The sequence below is a fragment of the Mesoplodon mirus genome, assembly GCF_964341445.2.
Source record: "Mesoplodon mirus genome assembly, chromosome: 3".
Lineage (NCBI taxonomy): Eukaryota > Metazoa > Chordata > Mammalia > Artiodactyla > Ziphiidae > Mesoplodon > Mesoplodon mirus.
Genome location: NC_138978.1, coordinates 92,499,971 through 92,523,045, shown reverse-complemented (window position 1 = coordinate 92,523,045; position 23,075 = coordinate 92,499,971). Strand labels below are relative to the sequence as shown.

Sequence of the window (23,075 nt, the reverse complement as noted above, 5' to 3'; positions counted from 1 at the left end):
CTTTTAAAAAGTCAAAAGCCTTTATACATGTAACCAACTTAAAGATATTTTTCATATTTCTCACATTCTATACCTATTTCTTAAATTGTAGTTTAAAAGTACAATTTGATATCATTTTCTAGGTTCTTATAGCAATCAATCAATCAATCAATCAATAAAAGTAAAAGGGGAAGTAAGGAGGAAAAAAAAGGAAAACATTAAAAAAAAAGAAAAAGAAAAAGATATGCCTTCCATTCAGTCAAAACAGTCTGTGGGATCTCTCCACAGGAAAGCAATGTACATATCAGGCAGTTCAATCCATAGATGGTGTCAATTAAAAAAAAACACTTCCCTCTAATCTTAAAATATGGACCAACTCAGGGTATAGCACATGAAGGAACTATCCCCAGGTCTTCACATCCCCCTGGAGGGCAGCGATAGGCAGCATGATTCCATCACAGCTTATATGGGGGACACCCAGTAAAGCTTTGTAGAGTCAGTATTTGGTTTTGTTTCTATGAACACATGCTTCAAAACAGATTAAAACAGATTTTCTTACAATGGAAGAGCCCACATTAAAACAAATCAACAAAAACAAAAAGTGTTCAAGCCAAAGTTACTATACCACTTAGAATGTACATTTCTTTCGGGGTGGTGATAATGATGGGTAAGAAATCTGAGATAACACACCAGCTGTTGTAGTGAGCCACTGCTTTTAAGTTCGGCAAATCACTTTATGTGGTGATGGGTATACTTTAAATTCATGAAGTTCCTCTCCTTAGAGTAGATTAATTCTTGAATTACGCAGTAGGGAATTGAGGAAATCTGCTCTTTACTGTTATATCTGAAAACAGAAATGCACATGTGTAACAGCAGAACAGACCCAGTTGTATAAAAACATGAAAAAATAGAGACAGAAACTCTATATCAGAATGAAAATTTGCACAAGAAGGGATCATTATTAGTTGTTTCACCAGAGGCTACCATTTTATTTCACTATTTTGAATAAACAATTAAGACCACGTGGGTGATTTAAAAAAAAAAAAGAACCTAGTACTTTCTTAAAATATGGTAAATTCTACTAAATGCTGTTTTTAAAAGTTAATGCAAATACAGTATATCTTTTTTGTCACATGCATATTCTTGGAAATAGAACCATGTTGAACCAAACCTTCCTTTTCACTCTAACGTTAGAATACCCACACTTTTAATGTCTTCTTTTATGCATTCCTCAACCTGGTTTTCATTTGTCTTGTCTTATGAACACCATAAAACAGAAGCAGCCTCTGGAAAAGCTTTTACAGCTTGGTGTCAAATCAGTAACATGGTTAGGCTCTGCTCAATATTTTTTGGTTCAGTTATCCGATCACACACTATCCTACTTTCCTGGGACATTGATAACCTATTCCAATTCCATGCAAGGAAGGTCTATGAAGCACCTACCATGTGCAGAGTCCCTGGCCAGCCAAAACAAAGGTGAATAAGGGAGAGCCTCAGCTGTGTAGATATGTTTACAGTTTAAATGTGTATACCAAATTGAACCATACACAATAGTAGGTCTTGAATAGATCTTGAACTCATTTGAATAGATTTTTTTTTTTTTTTTTTGCCGTACGCGGGCCTCTCACTGCTGTGGCCTCTCCCGCTGCGGAGCACAGGCTCCGGACGCGCAGGCTCAGTGGCCATGGCTCACGGGCCCAGCCGCTCCGCGGCATGTGGGATCCTCCCGGACCGGGGGCACGAACCCGTGTCCCCTGCATCGGCAGGCGGACTCTCAAACACTGCGCCACCAGGGAAGCCCTGAATAGATTTTTGAATCCATTTCTTTCTTAATGCGTGTTAGCTTAGAAAACAGAACCTGAGTCAAAATTAATGTGAAGATGCTTCATTGAAGGATTCAATTCCAGAGCAGTAAAAGTGAGGGCGGGGAAAGGCGATAGGAAGAAGGGAAAGCAGAGAGAGCGGTGCATCCCAGAGTTGGCTGCCACTTCCCAAGGAGATGGAGCCAATCGCTCAATCATGTGGGACGGGGAGGGCTGTATGGAATTGTCCTGCCTCACAGCAGTTTAGAGGAGAAGAAGGGTGAGGGAGCTATCTACTGGTTCCTTCCTGTCTCCTGTCTCTCATTGGCAAAATTTTACACTACAACACTTTACTTTCTTCTGCACTTTTGGGTTATGTGTCCTGCCCCCTTTAGGTAGCTGCTAGGGAAGTCAAATCCCACAGCATATTGAGGGCACTGACCCTCCTGGAGCTCCCACTTTGACAGGTACAGTGGAGGCTGTGACAGAGCCCCGCTGTCATCCTGAGGGAGCTGTGAGAGCTGGCAATGATGGGAGATGTAGGATAGCACTTTTTAAGCTAGTGGCAAAAGCTTGGTTGGCAATTAAGGCCATCAGATTTGAGGAGACATATAAATTAGGTGTGGCTCAATAAGCATTGCTACCATCCTAATCTAAGTTTATCTCAGGATGCCCCACTAGTCTCTCCCTCAATCAATCCACAGTCTTCCTGCTACCTTTCTGAAGATGCAGAACTCCTGACCTGACCTACATGGTATGGTACCTTGCCACTTCCCCAGTGTCATCTTGGGTTTGTTCTTTACATTCCAGTCCCCGATGACCTTCTTTCACTCCTCCAATACATTTACACCTGAGAGCCTTTGCTGTTCCCCTGGCCTGGAATATTCCCTCTTCCTCCACTCTGAGCTCCCTAACTAGTAGGTTAACCCCCCTGTCCTACTCCTTCTAAGATCCTGTCCTCGGGGACTGGTTTACCATAAAGCTAATGAAGGTTAAGTTTCAGAGCTCTGACTTGTACAAGCTACTTCCAAGCACCTGTACTAATTTTCTGTTTGTCATTTTTTAGTTATTTTTCATTTTTAAAGAAGTTTCCCCAAATTGTACAAACTTCAGGCTCTGCCAAATCTGGGTCTACCTTTGCTTGTACCTTTTTTCTGCAGCATTTAATAAAATGGTGATTAACAGTGGTGTCATCAGCCCTGTAACCTATCTTCCTTATGACAAAGCAAACTCTGGGGGTGGGGGGTGTAGAGACCTCCATCTGGTCCACTGTTTAATTCCCATTTCCAAACATATGGCTTTGCCAGCCAGCGGGTAGTTCTCAGATCTTTGCTGAGTGAAGCAAAATAGAGGCACAGAGCTGGCATACTGGCATGTGATGAACAAAAAGGAAGCAATTATACAATAAATGGGAAGAGTGCACTTTATTGGGCACCAGTGAACTTGAGGTGATTAAGATCCAAAGCTGAAGATTTTAAGTCAGGGACTTGATGAGGGATTGCCAAGGGTCTGGCTGTAACTGGTAGGATGAGGCAAGGAAGGCCCAGCTGAGAGGCATAGATGTCAAACCAGTTGGCCACGCTATTCCTAGCAGAGAGTCCAAGTAAACCACTTTGAAGCCAGGTTCTTGTCATTTTTGACCTGGATCTGGGCTAGCAGTATTTCATAAAATTAAATAGATGTTGAAGTTAGGAAATCTCAAATAGGCTGAGGTAAAAAGCAGAGAGGTGCATTACAGAAATATGTAGGACCAGTTTGATATAAGTCCCTGAACACTAACAGTAAGCAGGACGGAACGGAATCAGGGAAGATAGACACCTAGTTGGAGACAAGAGATAGTCACAGACTTTGTGCCCAGTGGGTCCCAAGCCAGTTCAGTGTTTACCTGTGCCACATCCACTTCAAAGTGGTTTAAAGTCCCAGAAAACTTGTGTCCCCAGTTTGGGATAGTTGAGACTAGTTGGCACTGTTGCTACATAGAAAGTTGGCAGTGGACCTTGCTCATTCTTTTAACAGAAGAAATTAAGAGAGAATCCAAAAAGTGTAGCTTCATGCCTCTCCACCCTGCTTGGGCTCTGTTGTCCTTTGCCTGTTCCCCTGATCCATGGAAGACTTCCCTTCCCACTAGGGCTCTGATGCATGACACCAAGCCACCTTCCACATGTCTATCCTTCTCACTGTGCTCGGGCTCTGATATCCCACACTGGACCCTCATGGCTCTTCCTTAGATCTTCCTAGTCACCTACCTTGCTCTGCCCCAACCAATGACTTTAGAACTACATTGATCGGGAAGGAAGGGAGAGGTAAGGAAAGGAGAAGGGAAAGAGCTGTGTACCCGATTTTGCTATATATATTGTACAAGGGTTTGTGGTTTTGCTTCCCTAGTTTCTCTGAGAGTTTTTATTAAATGATTCAGAAAATTTTAGAAATCACACTACTACCACTACTCTGAGAATTCCTTAGAATAGTTTTCTTTTTTCCCCCTGAAGTATAGATAGCTACTCTAAATGTTTTTCAGATCAAAGCTGAGGAAGGGCAAGTTGGAGATTCTAACTGGATGGATGGATGGACTGAGAGACAGGTAGATAGATAGCAATTGTTTACACTCACATAGTATTTAATGTAGCCCAGGCACTTTCCTAAGTCATTCACTTTGATTAAATTTATTTATACCTTAGAAAAGCAACCTTACGAGTTACTTTCATTGTTTTCCACCTTTTAGAAGTGAGGAAACTGAGGCCAAAAGTTGTTAAATAATATGCCCACACTCACACTGCTAGTATGTGGTAAAACTGGGATTCAAACCCATGAACTCTGGCTCCATAGTCCACACTATTAACATATCATTCTATTTCATGCCGATAGATGGGTGATAGATAATATATGAAATTAGAAACAGCAAACTTTCTGTCACTGCCTTCACTAGATTACTTTATTGTATAATCATTTAGGTGAGGCAGAATAAACTCTGGGCTAAGTGACTAAACTAAAAAGCTTGTGACTAACAAGAGTAAGAATGCATGCCCCGTTTCAGTTAATTTAACATTTCATGCAAATTCAACAATTAAGGCTTTTTGAATGCATATAGTTGCTTGGAAATAGAATTAACTACCTTTTAAGGTGGTGCACATCGTATAACAGAAATATTCAAGCAGAGGCCAATTGAATATTCCCCATCTCTTGGTGTTACCTTGAGCAGGATTATCTGTTTTTGAAGCCTAGATGCTCATTTCAAAGGTCTTTCCAGGTGTGTTTGGTGGGTCAGTGTTTGTATACATGTATAACACTGGGGACATTTTTAACAATTAGACACTGAACAGACTTTAAATTGGATAAGTGGTTTTACAAGATTTTAATATTTATTTAAAGTTTAGAAGCTTTAAGGATGTCGAGTTGTAATGTTTTAACACACTGAAACAACTCCAGCCATGGAATAAGTGATTTCTAATCAGTTATGATAGTGACTAAGAATACAGGCTCTGGACTCAGAATGCTTGGGTTCAAGACCCTGCTCTCATTTACAAGCTATAGAACAATAAGTGAGTCACCTGAACTCTTTGTACTTTGGTTTTATCACTTGCAAAATGGGGATAATGGTATATCCCATTACAAAGAGCCTAGTAAAATGTCTGACATACTGTAAGTACTCAGTAAATGTTAGTTATTATTGTCTACTATGATAGCTAATTGTAAACTTGCACTTACAATTTAGGAAATATGTATAATGTAAATATGTATGCGAATGGTACCTAAAACTTATTCCAAAATGTTGTTGAATTGATTTACTATTAATTGCTGCAATTCAACTAGCAATTTAAAAGAAATAAAGAAGTCTAAAAGAAGTATTTGAAATAACAAAGAAATAATAAGAAAAGCGCAGTATTGTATATAATTACAATGTACAATGTTTTAATTAAGCTGGAAATTCCCACATGACATGGTTTTGAGATAGGTCATATTATCGCCGGTTTACACTTAAATAGACGGAGACAGGGCTTCCCTGGTGGCGCAGTGGTTGAGAGTCCACCTGCAGATGCAGGGGACACGGGTTCATGCCCCGGTCCGGGAAGATCCCACATGCCCCGGAGCGCCTAGGCCCGTGAGCCATAGCCTCTGAGCCTGCGCGTCCGGAGCCTGTGCTCCGCAACGGGAGAGGCCACAACAGTGAGAGGCCCGCGTACTGCAAATAAATAAATAAATAAATAAATAAATAATAGATGGAGACAAAACAAGTTAACTGACTTGCCCAAATTCCTTAGCAGCTCTAGGATTAGAGCTCAAGAGTTTAGCAGGTTGTGCTTTGTCCAAGCTTACCACCAAACCAGCAGGAAAAAATGTAGCATGATTCATGGTAATTTTCAAATAACATGAAGCATTTTAAAATTGAATTAAAGAAGCAAAAACCTTAATAAAACCATGTTAGAAAATAGGCTGAATGAGCAAATGAATTTTCCCAAATGTACAGAAGAAAAAGCAGACTCACTAATGAATAAAGGTGGGTAGGAAGTCAACCAAGAAAGAACTAACTAGAATTTTTAAGTTTGTTGAGGTCCTATTTAAAATTCATGAAACAGGAAAAAATAGGCTAAAATCTTGATCGATTAGGAAGAAAAGAGAGACTTGAAGAGACTCTGTTGGCCTAAAGAAAGGTTTGGTACACCTAGAAAATAATGAACTTTTTTTAAAGTCTTTGTGTGATGCTATAGACATGTTATAATATTATGGGAACTGATTCAAGCTTCTGGTTTACCTTACTTAAGAGGAAATTGTGGCATTGGAAGAGTTCCAGAAGTTAGATAAAAGAATTGTTTAGTTTATCCTCCATTCCTCAAATTAAAAAGTGTTCTATTTGTTCTTAGAGTTTTTACAGAAGACTTCTCAAAAATTCTGTTTCTCCAATTATTATAAGAATGCTTAGCGTGAAATTTTTTTTTCATTTTTGTTAAGACACATTTGTATACTAATGAATTAATGAGTTAAATAAGAAAGAATCCCATTTAATTATTAAAGTAAGACAAAATTATCTGTACTTCATGTTTCTTAGCATGGACTTTTAAGAAATACAATAAAATTGATTATCAGTTAAAAAACATGAGAGAAATAGGAGAGAAAGATTAAGAGGTACAGACTTCTAATTACAAAATAAATGAGTCATGGGTATGAAATGTTCAGTATGATAAATATAGTCAGTAGTAGTGTAATATCTTTATATGGTGACAGATGGTGACTAGACTTACCATGGTGATCATTTTGTAATGTATATAAATGTATAGAAATATTGAATCACTACGTTGTGCACTAGGAATTAACAGTGTTGTAGGTCAGTTATACTTCAAAAATAAACAAACAAACTCATAGAACAAGAGATCAGATTTATGGTTATCAGAGTCAGGGTGTGTTGGGTGAAGGCAGTCAAAAGGCATAAACTTCTGGTTATAAGATATACAAGTATTAGGGATGTAACGTACAACTTGACTAATATAATTATCACTGCTGTATGTCATATGTAAAGTTGTTAAGCGAGTAAACCCTAAGAGTTCTCATCACAAGGGCTTTTTTTCTTTTTCTTTTATTTGGTATCTATATGAGATAATAATTACCACACTTCTTGTGGTAATCATTTCGTTATGCATGTGAGTCAAATCATTATGCTGCACACCTTAAACTTATATAGTGCTATATGTCAGTTATATCTCAATGAAACTGGAAGAAAAAAATGAAAAATATAAAGAGCAAAACCAAGAAGAAAAAAGCAGGCCGATGCATGTGTTATATGTATGTTTTACTTTTTTATATACATAGAAAAAGTAGAAAATTACACATTAAATTGTTAACATTGATTACTTTAGAGGTAGGAAATTGAAGGAGAGAAGAGAAAGACTATTTATATTTTTCTATACTTTGGTTTAATTTGAACTGTTACCAAAATTTTATTTTACTTTTAAATTTTTTTAAAGCAACATAGAACATAATGAATGTAGTTCCAGTTTGGGGAATTAACATGCTTGAATGCTCTGAAGCATATGAAAGCAGTATTAATGAATAATAAAAGTTAATTGATAAAAGGGGAACATTTAAAATTTTACTCAAATTCATTCCAGCTAGCCTACTACATTTTTCTTTGCACTGCTACCTCCAGTACCAATTATCCAGAATTAGTAAGATTTGTTTCTTTGAAAATAGAAGTTTTGTAGGGCAGAATCAATGTGCTGTCAAACAGACCTGAGTTAAAATCTCTGCTGTGGCGTTTGATAACCAGGTTTGTCATTTAATTCCCTTGAGCTTCAGTCTCCTCATCTGTAAAATTGGTACCCTAATAATCCAAGGATTATGAGAGTCAGAGATAACAAATATAACTCACATAGTGCAGTGAGTGTCATCTTATAAGCACTCAATAAATATTTGCTGTTGTTATTATTATTGCTGCCATACACACTCTCATTTGAGAGAGTCGGAATATACCTCACAAGGTAGCCGTGGTGCAGAAAGCAGAGTAGTTAAAATTTGGCAAATGTAACCTTTGTTGAGTTATCAGTGGTGAAACCTATCAGTACACGAATAAAGCTTTGCCTTTACTTTCATTTTCCTTCCACATCTTAAAGGCTTCTGGAGCAGATGCCCTGGAGTTAAATTTATCGTGTCCACATGGCATGGGAGAAAGAGGAATGGGCCTGGCTTGCGGGCAGGTAAGGACCTCAACAGCTGCCATTATGTATGTCTGTGTGACAGAAAAGGCCCTGTACGGATAGTTACTATACCTTAGGCAGAAGATGGGAGGATCAGATGAGTGGCTTGAGACTTCCAGGTCTGCATTGTTTAAATATTTAGTGCTTAAAAAGTGGAAAATGAGAGAAGTTGAAATTACAGCAACTGTTTAGGTTTATTGAGGAAAATATCACATTATGTGCTTGACAGGAGGTAATATCATAACAAATAGTTTTTAAAAGCGCTGAGGCAGAATTAGCTGATTTCAAATGCAATGTTCTTTATTCATTCCTGATGCTGATCCAGTTTCCCTGGAGCAATATACTGTACAAAATGCATTGTTCGTAGTGATTTTGTAGTAAATGGGGCACAGCACAAATTGCATTTTACATTTTTTAGCATATGATCATTATTCCCTAACTGTGTTTTGGGAGTTGCAAAAAGACTTTGATGCTATTTTTATTTTTGGATACAATAAATGGAAACTTCATGCTAAAATACTTTAAAAAACCTAATGAACAAAATGTGGAAATATATGTTAATATGTAGAAAACATTGCATCTTTGTGTAACTAGATACAGTGTTATACGTTAAGGAACAATGTAAAAGCTTAATGCCAAAAAGGTGAGTATTTTGCATCTAATTTAGCTTTTAAGCCCAGAGGGAAATGATGTGAATTAAATAATACAAAATGTTGTAATTTATGACAAATTTCCTAGTCCTAGAAAGTTTAGTTTTATTTCCACATCTGACACAGGGCCTTGTACATGGTAGGTGCTCAATTCTTCAATTCTTTTTTTTTCAAGTCATAGAGTTATTTGAATTAAACTCAGAGGCCAGAGGCCCTTAACTTGGGCAGAAATTTCTGCTTATTCAAATGAACTTAGGTTGCTCTTTTCATATTAGCATTCAGGGAGGATTTTAAAGTACCTTGTAAATATTTAATTAACATTCAGAATAGATTTGTGACTTAGGAAGAAACCATTCTTTTATGGCAGCAGGAAAGGATAGCCTAGTCAAATGTTGTTCAAGTACATTCTCTATTCCACTCACAACAGATTATCCGGAAGTGTGGTAATAGAACGAGCCTCAGAATTACCTGTAGAGGAAAAATACCGTTATATTAAATCATGACTTTTATAAGTCATATGATTAGGCAACAGTCAGTGTGTCAAGATGTGTAACTTCATTAAAATGAGGAAGGTTCCTAAAAGGACACCTGCAGCAGGGCCTGAGGGAGTCGAGTTTCTCTCTTTACCCCTTTCCCAGTGTCTGAAACTTAGAACCAAAATATCTTTTAGTTACATGGATTAAAACAGCTATGGAAAATTTAAATCTATTGACTAATTTTTAAAAGAAAGATGTATTTTAATATATATTCCTTGCCACAAATATGACAATTATTTTGAAAATGTTACCCAGCTTTGAGTTTATTTTTTAGAGTAGACTTTTGCTCTGGGAACACCTCTAAACTTACCCAGCTGTTAAGTGTCTTAGACGTATCCTCTCCAGAAAGTTATTTAGCCACACAAATTTTCTCACAGCCTTTGGCTGAATGAAGATGCAAGTGCTAAAATTTTGCAGTCAGTTATCATTAAGATTTCTAAAACTCATGGAAAACATATGTTCCAAAAACCATTATATCTTAGACTGAAGGAAACTTAGAACTATTTCCATTTCACTTAATAGTTATAATCTCTAAAACTATAACCAATTCTTTCTATTAGCCAAGTTTAGAAATTTTCTTTTGAATTATATCCTCAAATTATACAATAGGAAAATAAAGCTAATTTAATCATTTTGCTCCAACATAATTTAAATGATTACTCTGCCTCGGGACACATGAATGTTCAATATTTTAAATAGCAGGAAGGAAGAATATTAGTGCATTGAAAAAAATGCACTAATATTTAGAGTGGGCACAAAAACATCTGGGACTTATTCATCTTTTCTTTTATTTCCTTTTTTCCTTTCTCTGCCTCCTGTTCCCACTGGCTCTTCTTCCCTCCCTAAGGTTCATAGTTTTAAACACTTGCAAGTCGGTGGGATGGGGAATTTGTACTCAGTGTAGGGGGACTGAGGAGCCATTCCAATTCATTTTTCCCATCACAGTGTGATCCAGAATCCCATCTGCTGAAAGCTCCCTTTGTGCCAAGCACAGACTTGTGTGTATCGCCAGAGCCTGATAAATGTTTGCGTCATGAATGAAACAAACTGACCTTAATTCCATGGCTAGAATATTTATCCATTGGAAACACTCTCTTGTACTGTCCACATTTCTGGTGTTTCTAGAAACAATAGTGATTTTACCTCCTTAAGATGAGGTAAGGTATCATAATACAGTACATTTTCCTCTCTAGACATCTGTTTTATTCTCCTTTATCTCAAATATTTTCTTGCAAATATCAAATAAGTGAAAAATACTGCCTTTGTACCTAAGTGCTTTTAAATTAGCTGTATATATTTAAACATATACATATATATTTAAACTCTTTATGTTTCCATAAGTGACTAAAAATTGTGAAATATATGAATAGAAAAGGCTCTAACCTTTACAGCACAGAGACATCATATATATTTATGGAATTTATAGAAATAAATGATATCTCAAGCCGACCTTGGAAATTTGAATTGTATATTCCCTGCATAGTGAAACTTCATATAAAATCTTAAACACTTAGCATGACACTTTCTAAGTGTTTAAAGGCAGTCTCATTCTTTATTCTTTCCATCAACCATCTATGTCACCTTGATCAAGCCACTTACTCTCCTAAAGCATCAGTTTCCATCTCTATAACATGGAATTTGAACTAGATGATCTCTAAATCCCCTCCAGCTTTAATGTTCTTTAAATGCTAACATTATAGGCAGCAGACTAACATGTAATTTTTTAATCTACCCATAAAGAGCATTGGTAAAACAAGAACAACTAAAGAAATAAATGCATATCATGTTGTTCTTTTTAAAAACATTAACATTTTCCCTGGCCTGCATAAAAGTCAACGTTTTACTTATTGCTCAAGTAAAGGTGAAAATGTGCTCTAGTTTGGGTTGTGTATACTCCAAAGAGTCAGAGTTATATTACAACATGAAAATTTTTTCTGTCTTCTTCCTTCTGCTCCTAACAATCCTCTGAAGTAGGATGAGTTTTTATCCCATTGAATAAATTAAAAAATAAGAAACAAAAAACCTGAGCTTCCATGTTTCCCAGGTCACAAAGCTGGTCAGCGGCCCCTGGGGCCTGAGCTTTAATTAGCATGTAAGCCTGAATATAGGAAAGGCATGGAGAACAGTTCCTAATCAATCAGTACTTGAATATTAGCATAAATATTATTATTATTAATTTAAAAGTAGGTGCAGGACTAAGTCAGCTCTAAAGTCACAAACAAACCTGAACCTACTATTGAGGTGTTCTGTCTCTTGGGAATAAGGAAGCTTCTCTGATGTCTTGACATTCAAATTTAAAGTTGTCTACATGCAATCTGTGTAAACCAGTTTCCTGTGGCAGCATATTACTTTATAAAGGTACTTGAACTACAATAAATTCTACAAAGTCCAGATGAAATGGCACCTCTTTGAGGTCTTCTCCTTTTCTGAAATGCTAAGTGTTCATAGGGCATTAAGTGAATATCCCTCTTTTGTCCTTTTAGAATTATACTGAATATTTTTACTCCCACCCTGTAGAGCTTCCTAACCTAGATTCACACAGAAGCTGAATAGACCTTGAGTAGCTTTCTACTGTTGTTGTGTTTGTTTTGTTTTTGAAATTATTACCAACATTTTAAAAACAGGTGGCTGGACAAAAAAATTCTACTTCTTAGGTCTCTTGCAATAAGGAAGGTATGGCCACACTTGGCCTGCACTGCCATGCAGCAGTGAGGAACTAGAGCTTAATTAGGCTCCTTTAACAATGTATCTGGTACATGTAAACAGCAGCAAACATTTGACCAAGGATAAGTGCTCAGTTCGCAACATGGATTTGATCAGTATGTGCCTGTCTGCTTCAGCCTTTAAGTATTGAAACCAAACTTTCCCAGCATTTTTGCTAATCCTCTGGGCTCCTGACATTGAAGATTCTCTAGGCTGCCTTCTTCAGCCAGCAGTGCCTTTAATTCTTAGACCCTCCATCAGCTACCAAAAGAAAAATAGATGGTGGGGGCGGCGTGGGGTATGGGATAAGTTGCCTTGTCTTCCTACCTTCCTATTTTATCTTCCATATAGCAAAAAAGGAGAGCAAGAGGAAACATGCTCCACAGGACTTTAAAATACTGGTTACATAATCCCCATGATTTTTTGTCCTTGCCATCAGAAAGCATACATTTTTAAAGTCTTTTCTTGAGCTACTTTTCACACCAGCTGTTTCCTTCTTTGCCTTGAGTCAGTGATGTGGCACAGACTCTCAGAAATGAGAGGAACCTTGAAGATTTCCCAGTTCAGCCTCCTTATTTAGAGGACAGGAATTGGGGACTTGGAAGTGATCTAAATAACCTTAGCCTGAGGTAACCAACTAACAAGGCTCAGAGCCTATGATATACCCTTGTCATTGACCCCCATCCGGTGTTCTGTCCAGTATTTTCTACTTTGTCATTTGGGTGTAACCAAATCTCTAGTCAACTGAATAAGTCATTCAGTTGCCCTGGAAACTTCTTACTCTGTACCTTTTTGAATACTATTATACCCTCCGCCTGGAATTCGTATCTTTTCAACTGAAATTATTCAAATAAAAACCACCTGTCTAATTCTATTTCAAATGACATCTAATTCATTAATTGGGTATGTTTTATCAATCAAACAAATTTTCCATGAGAAAGGAAAAATAATATTTTATATATGAGCGGGTTAAAGATAGAAATTAGATGCATACTCTCATTTCAGTCTATGGTGACCTAGAGATTGAATCACTGTCAATGAATATGGATTTCTTTACCTAACAGTTCTAAGAGGCTACAGAGATGTTATTTATCTGGCCCTTGGAGGATTCTCATTGTTCAGTGTTTTGGATGCCATGGTTTGGCCTTCATTGTGGGTGTGATTGCTAAATAGTGCACAACCAGCTTGGTAACAATTCCTTTGGATGGAAAATTCCAAAATGATAGTATGTAATTGGAGAGAAGACTACTCTAGCTTTACAGGGAAAGCAGAGTTCTGAATAAAGATGGTGGTGCCACCATCATCACCTGCTGTGTCTTTCTATCTCACAACCCTCTCCATTTATTTACATACATTCTCTGCATAGAATTTCCAAACACTGGATTATTCAACTAAAACAGTCTTAACATTAATTTTCTCATCAGGAAATACATATACAGTCCTGCTTTTTATGATGATTTAGCTAAGCAAAACAAGCTAGTTTAAAAGTGGTAAATCTTAAAATGTTCAGTGATCTTAAATAATTGTTGAGTTATATTAAGATCACCTAAAGCAACACTTTGATATTTCCCTCATGATCTGTTCTGTGTCCAAATTTAATTTACATAAACTCTGTATTTTTATTAAAAAAAGAGAGAAAACGTTTGCTTCTGTTAAAACATGCCAACATATTTCATAAAACACAGATTATTGCTCTTGTCCTTGCCAGACAGAAGATGTCTGTCACCAGGGAGAGAATCTAAAACTAAGTGTGAGGACCACATTGCCCCAGATGTGCTAGCACTTCCCTTAGGAAATAAACCCTTTTTCCAGCGGCTGGGCTAACAGACCCTCTATCTCATATGCAATACAAGGTCTAGGGAACAATGACCACAGCCCTGCCTCAATCTGGTCCCCATTGAATGTCTGCGGAGGGGACAGTATAAAGACCCCTCTTTTAAAGCCAAAACAGTTGACAAGTGATAGCACTTCCTGTATTTCCCAGGGGTGAAATGCAAGAACTCAAGAGTATGAGAAATCTTAAAGGTTAGAGAAAGAAATGTGGGAGCCCCACCAGTGGTAAAATACAACAGATTCAAGTCACAGTGACCTCTCTGACATCTCTTGGGGGAATCTAAGGTGAGGCTTACTGCTGAGTTAAATTTTCTTTTTGATACTGGTTAGGTATGTGCCCACGAGACCTCCTCTGTTTAAGGTTCTTGATTCTTCTCATCCCTTCTGACTCTAGCCTCTCTAAGAAACATGGGTGTCAAAGTGTTGCTTTGTCCTGAATGTGGTGTTTAACTTTGCTCTAATCAACAAGGACGAATGTAAGTTTGGGCTAGGAAGTTGTTCTTGATGCCTATGAGCTGACTGGCTAAATGTGAGCTAGGTTAGCCTCAGTGGGTTGAGCCCCTGAGACATCACAGGTTTGGAAACCACTGCACTGTAAAATAACCTCATTCCTGGGAGACAGACAAGAAATGGGTGCATGGTATAAGCTTCTGCAAAAGCGACTGAAATCTGATATTACCCAAATACATTTTACTATCCTGCCTTCTTTTATTTTTCCTTTTGGCGGTATAATTTTGGAAGTGCTTTAAAATAAATTATCAACTTGGTTATGAGAAAGAGTATATCTATTAAAAAGAAATATTTGCTTTACACTATATTATGTTGCCTAATTTTTTATTTGATTTTAATTCCCAGGCATTCGCATAAACATGGGTGCTTGGATAAGTAGACAACTACAGGAGATCTGTAAGAGGCATTTACAGAACTGCCAATATTTTGCCTTAAGCTGGTTCTCTATGAGTTTTTCAATTTTAGTTATTAATGTTGGTTAATGATATAAAAATGATCCCTTTCTTTTACAAATAATAAATCTTTAGTAGAAAGCAACACCCTTTAAATCTAACTGAGATACTAGTTCTAGATCAGGAAGTGTCATTGTTTTTATCTAGAATAACAATCATGGGTCTGTCAGTTAAAAAAAATTATATATATATATATGTATATATTTAGTACAAATAGGTGAATGACCTGGTGAATGGTTGCAGGAAAAACATCTAAATATGTATTTTCAAACTTAATGTGGTTTTTACTACACTCATCATGTTATATTCCTGAAATAAAACAGCAATATCATTTCAAATTGTTTTAAAATCACTCTCAAATGATCACATCACAGTGAATTTGAGAGTTTTCTATATGTCTGGTGACTATAGCACAAAGATGAACCAAAAATATGTTTGACCTAAAGAAAGAGATGTGGGAATGAGGTGGGGAGAGGCTATGATCTTAGTCTGTGCTATCATGCAGTTTGTATACCATAATGTCACACCAGAATAAATAGGTATCAGCAGTGCAGAATAGAAACAAAGTTGGAAACCAAAATTACTAAGATAGAAATATTGGCAATGGAATGGCGGGTCCAGTCATGGGATCCAACTAGCCTAGAATATTTGAAAGAACTGGCATATAGGACTTGAGTCCTGCATTAAAAGGGACAAAAGACCCAGGAATAAAAGGACACTGCATTTTGGGCTAAAAAGCAAGATTGGACCAGAAAACTAATAAGAACTCAGGAGCTAACAGACTCGGAGGCAGCAGAGTTCAAGATAAGGCAAGAGAGAGGATAATGAATAAGGCAAATCAAGGGAAGGCGTAAGAGGCACTACTTTGAAGAAGACCGTAAAATTAAGGCAACTTCTACATCAGAGAGAAAGTTTTTACACATTTCTTGCTGGGGTAGAAGTAATCTTTTAAAGTAAAATCAGTTTAAGGCTTCCAGCTGGGAGTAGGTGAGCAATGTTAGGAAGGAGGCACATGGGTTTATTTGACTATAGAAGAAAATATTGCCCCTTCCCCCCCCCCCGGAAAAGTAAGTCAAAGAAAATAGATTTATCAAACTCATAGCATTTTACAGCCTAGGAGTACTGATTCAAAATTGAAATTTCTATGGCTTTTGTTACCATCGTCCGGCAGTCACATTCCCGGGGAACTGTTACATCCCCCATCCCCTGAAACACATGAGGAGATCCTTATGGGGAATCACGGATTTTACACAAACATGAAGTCTGTGTTGACATTGATTACACTGCAGAGATCTTAATGACAGTCATGTTTGGAGCTAACATTGTTTTTGTCCTTTCAAAAAAAAGTCAATTTATCAAGTAGCAATATGATTAATTAATACGTACTCTGAAAAAAAAGTTTTGTTTAAAGAGATACCAATTTAAAGCATGACTGTCAATTTTAGCCACTTTGATATGTCTTAAATATCTTTGGTTCTTTCCTCGTATTACTTGCTATTTATTTTTTCTAGAATTGATAGGTTGGGTGTTTATTCTTCCCTCCCTATCTTTTGTTCCTGGGTGTATTCAGCTTTAAAAGTCCTCATAGATCAAAGGTAACTGCAAATTCAGTTACATTTAATGTATGTTAATCACTCATCAAAAAAGAGAATGCAGATTTTTTTCTCTTATTTGTAAAATATCTAGTCCTCTATCAAATGAGATTTCTGTTGCCAGTTTTCCATTGCCAGCATTTTTCTTTTCTTGACTACGCAAGAAGTCGTATGGCAACATAGTAGGCATTCCATTCCTGTTTTTTCTATAACTATGTTTTGCCTAATATGGGACTTGGTATATGAAGGAACAGTTAGCTCCCTTCACTTCTAGTGTCTGTTCTCTATTCCTCTTTCCTGCGTTCACTCTTGATTCTCCTTCTATGTTCTATCACCTAGGTCTCAAACTTTTAGAGACTAGCCTTTTTATCTAGGAGAAATAGATTCTAGAGACCCTATTTTGTACTCCCCAAATCATCATATATTTCTCTACTTTCATTCATTCAACAAATATTTAGAGTATCTACCATGTACCAAGAATTGTGTGAAATGCTAAGAATATAATGATGAGCAAAATTAGACATGTTCTCTTTCCTCATGTAGCTTTCCATTTAGTAAAGTAGAGAGATATTGGATGAATAACCCCACAAACAATAAAGTATGACTGGCATAGTAACCATGAAGCAGTGGTCCAGGATACTTGAAGAGCATGTAGTATGAAGTTTCTGGGCTACTCTGAAAGGTCAAGGAAGGATAACCTAAGGAAGTGATATTCGATCTGATAACTGAAATATTTAGAGGATTTTTAAATAAGTGAAATGACTGGGGTGGGTTATAGCATTTCAGGCAATGGAAACAACATGAGCAAAAGCCTTGTGGCTGAAACAACTCCTGTTGAAGGGCAAGAAATAAGAATGGGGTGCTTAGAGCAGATGTGTGTGGCACAAGACTGTATTGGAGAGGAAAATATAGGTCATGCTGTCTAAGACCCCATAACCAGGCCTTGTTAAGCATTTTGATCTTATCCAAACAGCAGTGGAAAGCTATTAAAGGGTTTATTGAATATGTGTGTGCATATGTACATGTGCATGTGTTTGATGAGTGGGGCGGTGACAATGGTGGGGATGATAGGATTATATTTTCATTTTGAGAGAATAGAATAGAAGAGCATGAGAATGAACTTGAGAAGACCAGCTGAAATCTCTTGCAGAAAGTAGTTCAATTAAAAAATATCAATGGTTTGTAGCTTAGATGAAGAAAATGATGGTGGAGATAGAGAAATGGATATGCCAAAGGTAAGGAGTATATTGAACAGCAATTGAGGATGAATTGGCTATGGGCTTTAAGGAAGAAACAAGTGGAAAGATAGTTCTTAGCTTTCTGTCTCCTGCAGATGGAGGAATTCTCGTATTATAAACTAAGATATATTAGCTTATGTAACTGATGGTACGAGGTTGAAGTTGACTTCATGATTGTCTGGATCCAGGAAGACAGATGATGCCTTCAGCATTCACACTCTCTCCAGCTTTCTCTTCTTCATTCCATGGTGTAGTGAGTGACTCATTCTTACCCACAACAGATAAGCATTCTTTATCCATCTGATGACCTAGCCCCAGACAAATCCATGGTTTATAATCCCAACCATCAGGGGATCTTTACTTTTCCAATATGAACCATGAACTGATATCTGTGATTCTGATATTTTCAGTATACTTTCTCCAATCCTTATCACTAAGCTCTTATTAAACACTTTCCTCTAAATGGAGCCATCCTTATTTTAAACAATTAAAAACTTACACATATAAAATTTTGAATATTATATATATTAGATATTCACTTTCTCTATAGAAATGATAGATTTAGGGTAAAGTGAAATACAGTTTTCCCAATAGATAGTAAATAAGGAATTATAGTTTTGAGGTGGCTACAAAGAAAATTACCATGATATATATATATATATGTGTGTGTGTATAGATAATATATATATATATATATACATATATATATATATATACACACACCAAGATAATAAATTCATGAAGAGTTTTTATGAACAGTAGAAATTGAGTTTATTCACTTAGTGCCCATATTATTCTAGGCAATTTGCTAGGTCTTTCTATACATGGGATCACATCCACTCCTCAATAAACTTTGAGGTGGAAGATAGGACATTATCTATATTACGGACAAGGGAACTATGGCTAGAGTGACTTGCTCTACATTGAACCCCCAAGATTAATGTTATTCTGACACATGCTATGTTCAGTAAATATTTTTTGGACAGATTAATAAAGGTATGAATGAATGAGTGAATGAATGAATAAGTGGATGAATTAAGCCCTCATACAAAGTGGTTTTTTGTGCCATTTGCATTGAGAAGATCTGGAGCAGAACATTATTTTCTCCTGTCTCCATGCCCACCACCTAATGGCAGACAGTTCCGGATTACAAATGCCTCCTGAATGTCCCCTCACACTTTATTTGAGAGCAGGTACCATCACTGACACCTGCCAGGCTCTGATTCAAGGTCTATCTCGTGTAATCCTCACCACAACTCTATGGCATATGTACTATTATTAATTCCCATTGTACAAAGGGGAGAGTCCAGAGACTGAAAGTGTAAGTAATGTGGCAGAGTCACATAGCAAGTAAACAGCAGCATCAGGATCCAAATCCTGGGCATCTGATTCATGAACCTCTGCTCCCAACCTCAGGCACTAGTGCCCCTCAAAAAAGAATTTTAAAGAAGTAATCCCTGGCTTTACTAATCATAGAAATGGATACATATCTTAATGATGCATGTCTTTGAAGATAGTGCTATTTGTGGAAGTAATGAAAACTCTTCTATATAAACTACTGAAAAGGCCATGCTCCTGAAAATGATTGGTAAAAATAATTTGAATGATCTTTATTTTTATGTCATATTTATTTTTTCTGTATCCAAGTTCATTTCTAAAAAGAAGCCCTAACAGTTCTTTTTAAATCCCCAGACGTGATTAAAATACAGTGCAATTTTACAGCCATGAATGTTCATTTTCAAGGACTGTTTTTATTCTAAAAATCAATTTTTTTTTTGTTTCTATTTAACATCATCCCTCCCCTAGAGGAGGCAATATGTGATATTGGGAATTCAGAAACTACTCCTGATAGATGGTGATTATTCAGGAGAAGCTGAAGAGGAGTGAAAAAACTCCCACAGAGGTGCCCCAGAGTTAATTCGCCCTTTCTTCACAGGGTAGAGAGCACTAAATATGCAGAGCACCATCCTGACCATAAATGGTTCTGTCCTCGGCCGGCCATTCCACAGCCCTACCCCTCTACAAAGGGTGGATCATTAAGCCATCCAACGGTGGGGAGTATTTTCATATAGCTGTTGCCCTTTAGAACAGCCTGGCAGCGAGTGACCATAATAAATTATGCACTGTTCTGTGAGGCTGTGACACAATGCACTGGTGGAACAGCGGGGGTGTTAGAAAATCCATTATTTGAAATTTTTGTTTCTTTTTCTTACTAGATTCCATGCTGCTCTTTTCCTGTCATCTTGATCCTTTTTTTCGTATCTATTGTTTTGAGGGTTTTGTGTCTGACAGTTCTTTTCTACTGCTGGTTTTGTCCTTTTTGTTACGTTGTTTCTGCCTTCGTGGGCTCCCCCACCTCCTTTTCTTGGTCTTGTATGTCGTGAGCCTTGTTCTTTTCTGTCACACAGTCATTTGCTTTACTTTTCTTTCTCCTTCTGCCTTATTGTCTCATATAACGCAAAAACAAATTCTCTTTTTGTTGGCATTCTTTTACATGGTGTTATGTGGTTGTCATTTTCCCGTCAGGATAGGTGCACTTTACTGTACGTGATATTCGTTTTGGTTCCAAGAATCCTACACACACGTTCAGGGGAGTGCCAAGGCTGATGACAATAAAAAACAATCAAAGCAACCAGTAAGAATTGTTCTTTGAGAAGAGTGCAGACCTATTTCTTCCCTGTAGATCAATTCACATAGAATCTGTATGTTTTTGTTCCTAATTTTCTGGATTATTCAGGGTTTTCATCTTTTCCCAAAAGTAGGTCTATTATTCCAAAGTGGCAATTATGTTGATACTATTCCTGGCAAACCTACCTATTTGCTTTTCCTTCATTGTTTTTCTATTGATGAACACAGCCTGAAAAGATAGTCTGGTAGTTGAAACATCCATTCATTCAATTAATTAATTAGTTATTAATTGAGCAACTATTATGTGGCAGGAATTGTCCAGGTGTTGAGGATACTGGATACCATCAGCTTTGTTTTGCATTTTTGCATTCTTTAATTAGTCATGTCCCTTATCCCCAATTTCTTTCCTCTTTCTGTAGACACCTCATATTGCTATCTGTTATTCTGCCTTCTCCATTTTGTCTTCCTTGATCCTTTTGGACCTAGAACTCCTATTCTTTATCTAGATTTATTTACAAAGAATTTCTGATTTTCTTCCTAAATTGGATTAGAAAGCTCGAATTTCCTTGGCAGTGAATATCCGAGAATATGCCAGATTCTTCAATCTCATTTTTGAGTTGCATTTAAAGACAAACATAAACAGTATTCTCACCTCTGGTATGATTACGGATTTTTGTAATATTTACAGTAGCTGAATTTAATTGTATTAATATGTATACTTATTAAATATTAGTGTAATTAAATAAAAATCTATAATTAAACTCTTCCTTTTGCAGCATTTAGTTCCTTGTTCCTTTTAAATGTTTCTCCCTCTGTTTGCTTTTATTTGGTTGTTTATTTTCTCTTTCTGTAAAATCACTATCTTCTAATTTGGTTTCTCCTGAATCACGTTTGGTTTTCTGTTTCTATCTCTACTGTATTTTTATATTTTCATTCTCTATTTTTACTTTATTGTATTCCAGGATTATTGCTGTTTTTATTTTTTTTACTTGATATTTTAAATAAGAATTGCTTTAGTAGCTCAGAAAAGCTAGTTTATTGTTTTTTGCCACTGAAATGATTTTCTTCTATCTCTATAATCATTTTCTTTATATTTTTCATCTCTCCACTCTTCCTCATGTCTCCAAATTTCTAGTTAAGTGTTTCCTTCATTTTGCGGTTTCTTTTTCTCTTTTCTTGCCACTTTGAATTCTGCCCCTTAACTTTTTCCTATATCAGTTTTTTTTTTTTTTTTTTAAAGAGACACTGGTTCCTTTAATATTTTACAAATGCCGTTGGAACAACTTCTCTTATTTTTACTAATTGGCCTTCAGAGTAAACCCTCAAACTTGTAATATAGTGTATTTTATGCACCCAAAAGAATAAGTCAGTTGTCCTGTCAGCTTCCAGATGCAGTAAAATGCTCATGTTATTTTCTCATATATTTCACACTTCCATTTTTAATATTGTCCTTCTTAGTTGGGAGAAGAGAAGAGGGAGGAACATATATAAAGAGCTATGAAGATATTGTCAAAGTGAAAGGGAGATAATAAACTGAAAGTAAATAAGCAAATGTGGTAACTAGGACACTTGCATCCTTAAAGGATGCCATGGGGGAAATATTTTTGGTGACAAGATAGAAGATGAGAAGTTCAGGAAACCTCCCACAGATTTGTTCCTAAAAAGCAGGGCTTTTGTAGCTGATTCCACCAAACAAAACTGACTTTTGTATTAGGTTAACCCAGTTCACCCTCTATAGTTTTATTCATCCCATTACTAAATGGCTCAGCCTTGACTAGGCATTGCTCCTGTTTTGTGTGCCTTTGACATGATGTCCTAATTTTTAAAAGTCTACAGTATCAATCTCTTTTGAATCTCCTATTGCATTTTTATCAACCGGATTCCATTTATGATATAAACCATTGACTAGATGATAACATTTTTTAAATCAACATATAAATCAATCCAAAAAATTACATCATATGTTTTCTCCTGATTTTGTGACTTATAGCACCATGAATAATTGAAGTTCACTTCTTCCTGTGCCTTCCTTGACTGGTGTCAGTCTTAATATAAAACCTGTCATCTTTAAAAAGATAAAAAACTCTCCAAAATTAAACCATTAATTTTTCAGTTAGCTTATTTGGCTGACTCCTGTACCCAAACTTTTAGATCACCTCAAATTTGTCAAATGGAATAGTTGCCTACAAAAGTTATCCAGTCTTATATGTAGATTAGTAAATATAAAATTGGCATGGGCAACACACATTCTGGTATAAGTTGTGAACATAAAAATAGAGAAAGCAGGTAAATTTAGAGGGCGATATTATTATTTTTTAAATGTTTGTACACAGTGGTACACTTCAGGTTAGGAAGCTGTTTAAGTAACGTATTTGGGGCTAAATCTTATGACTTGAATATTTAATTTCTTCCTTCTCACCACCAATACCCCAGTCAGTATTATAATAAAGTTTAATTTACTTTGTT

At 36.5% G+C, this 23,075-nt stretch overlaps 1 protein-coding gene across 2 annotated transcripts in view; it reads left to right on the top strand.

The window, feature by feature from the left end:
- The window catches only part of DPYD (dihydropyrimidine dehydrogenase), an 817,544-nt gene that overhangs the window by 535,539 nt on the left and 258,930 nt on the right, over window positions 1-23,075 (top strand). For both annotated transcript variants that reach the window (XM_082616443.1, XM_082616442.1), the window contains one exon: window positions 8,384-8,467. In XM_082616443.1, coding sequence (XP_082472569.1) covers window positions 8,384-8,467 — 84 coding nt within the window. The remainder of the gene's footprint in view (window positions 1-8,383; window positions 8,468-23,075) is intronic.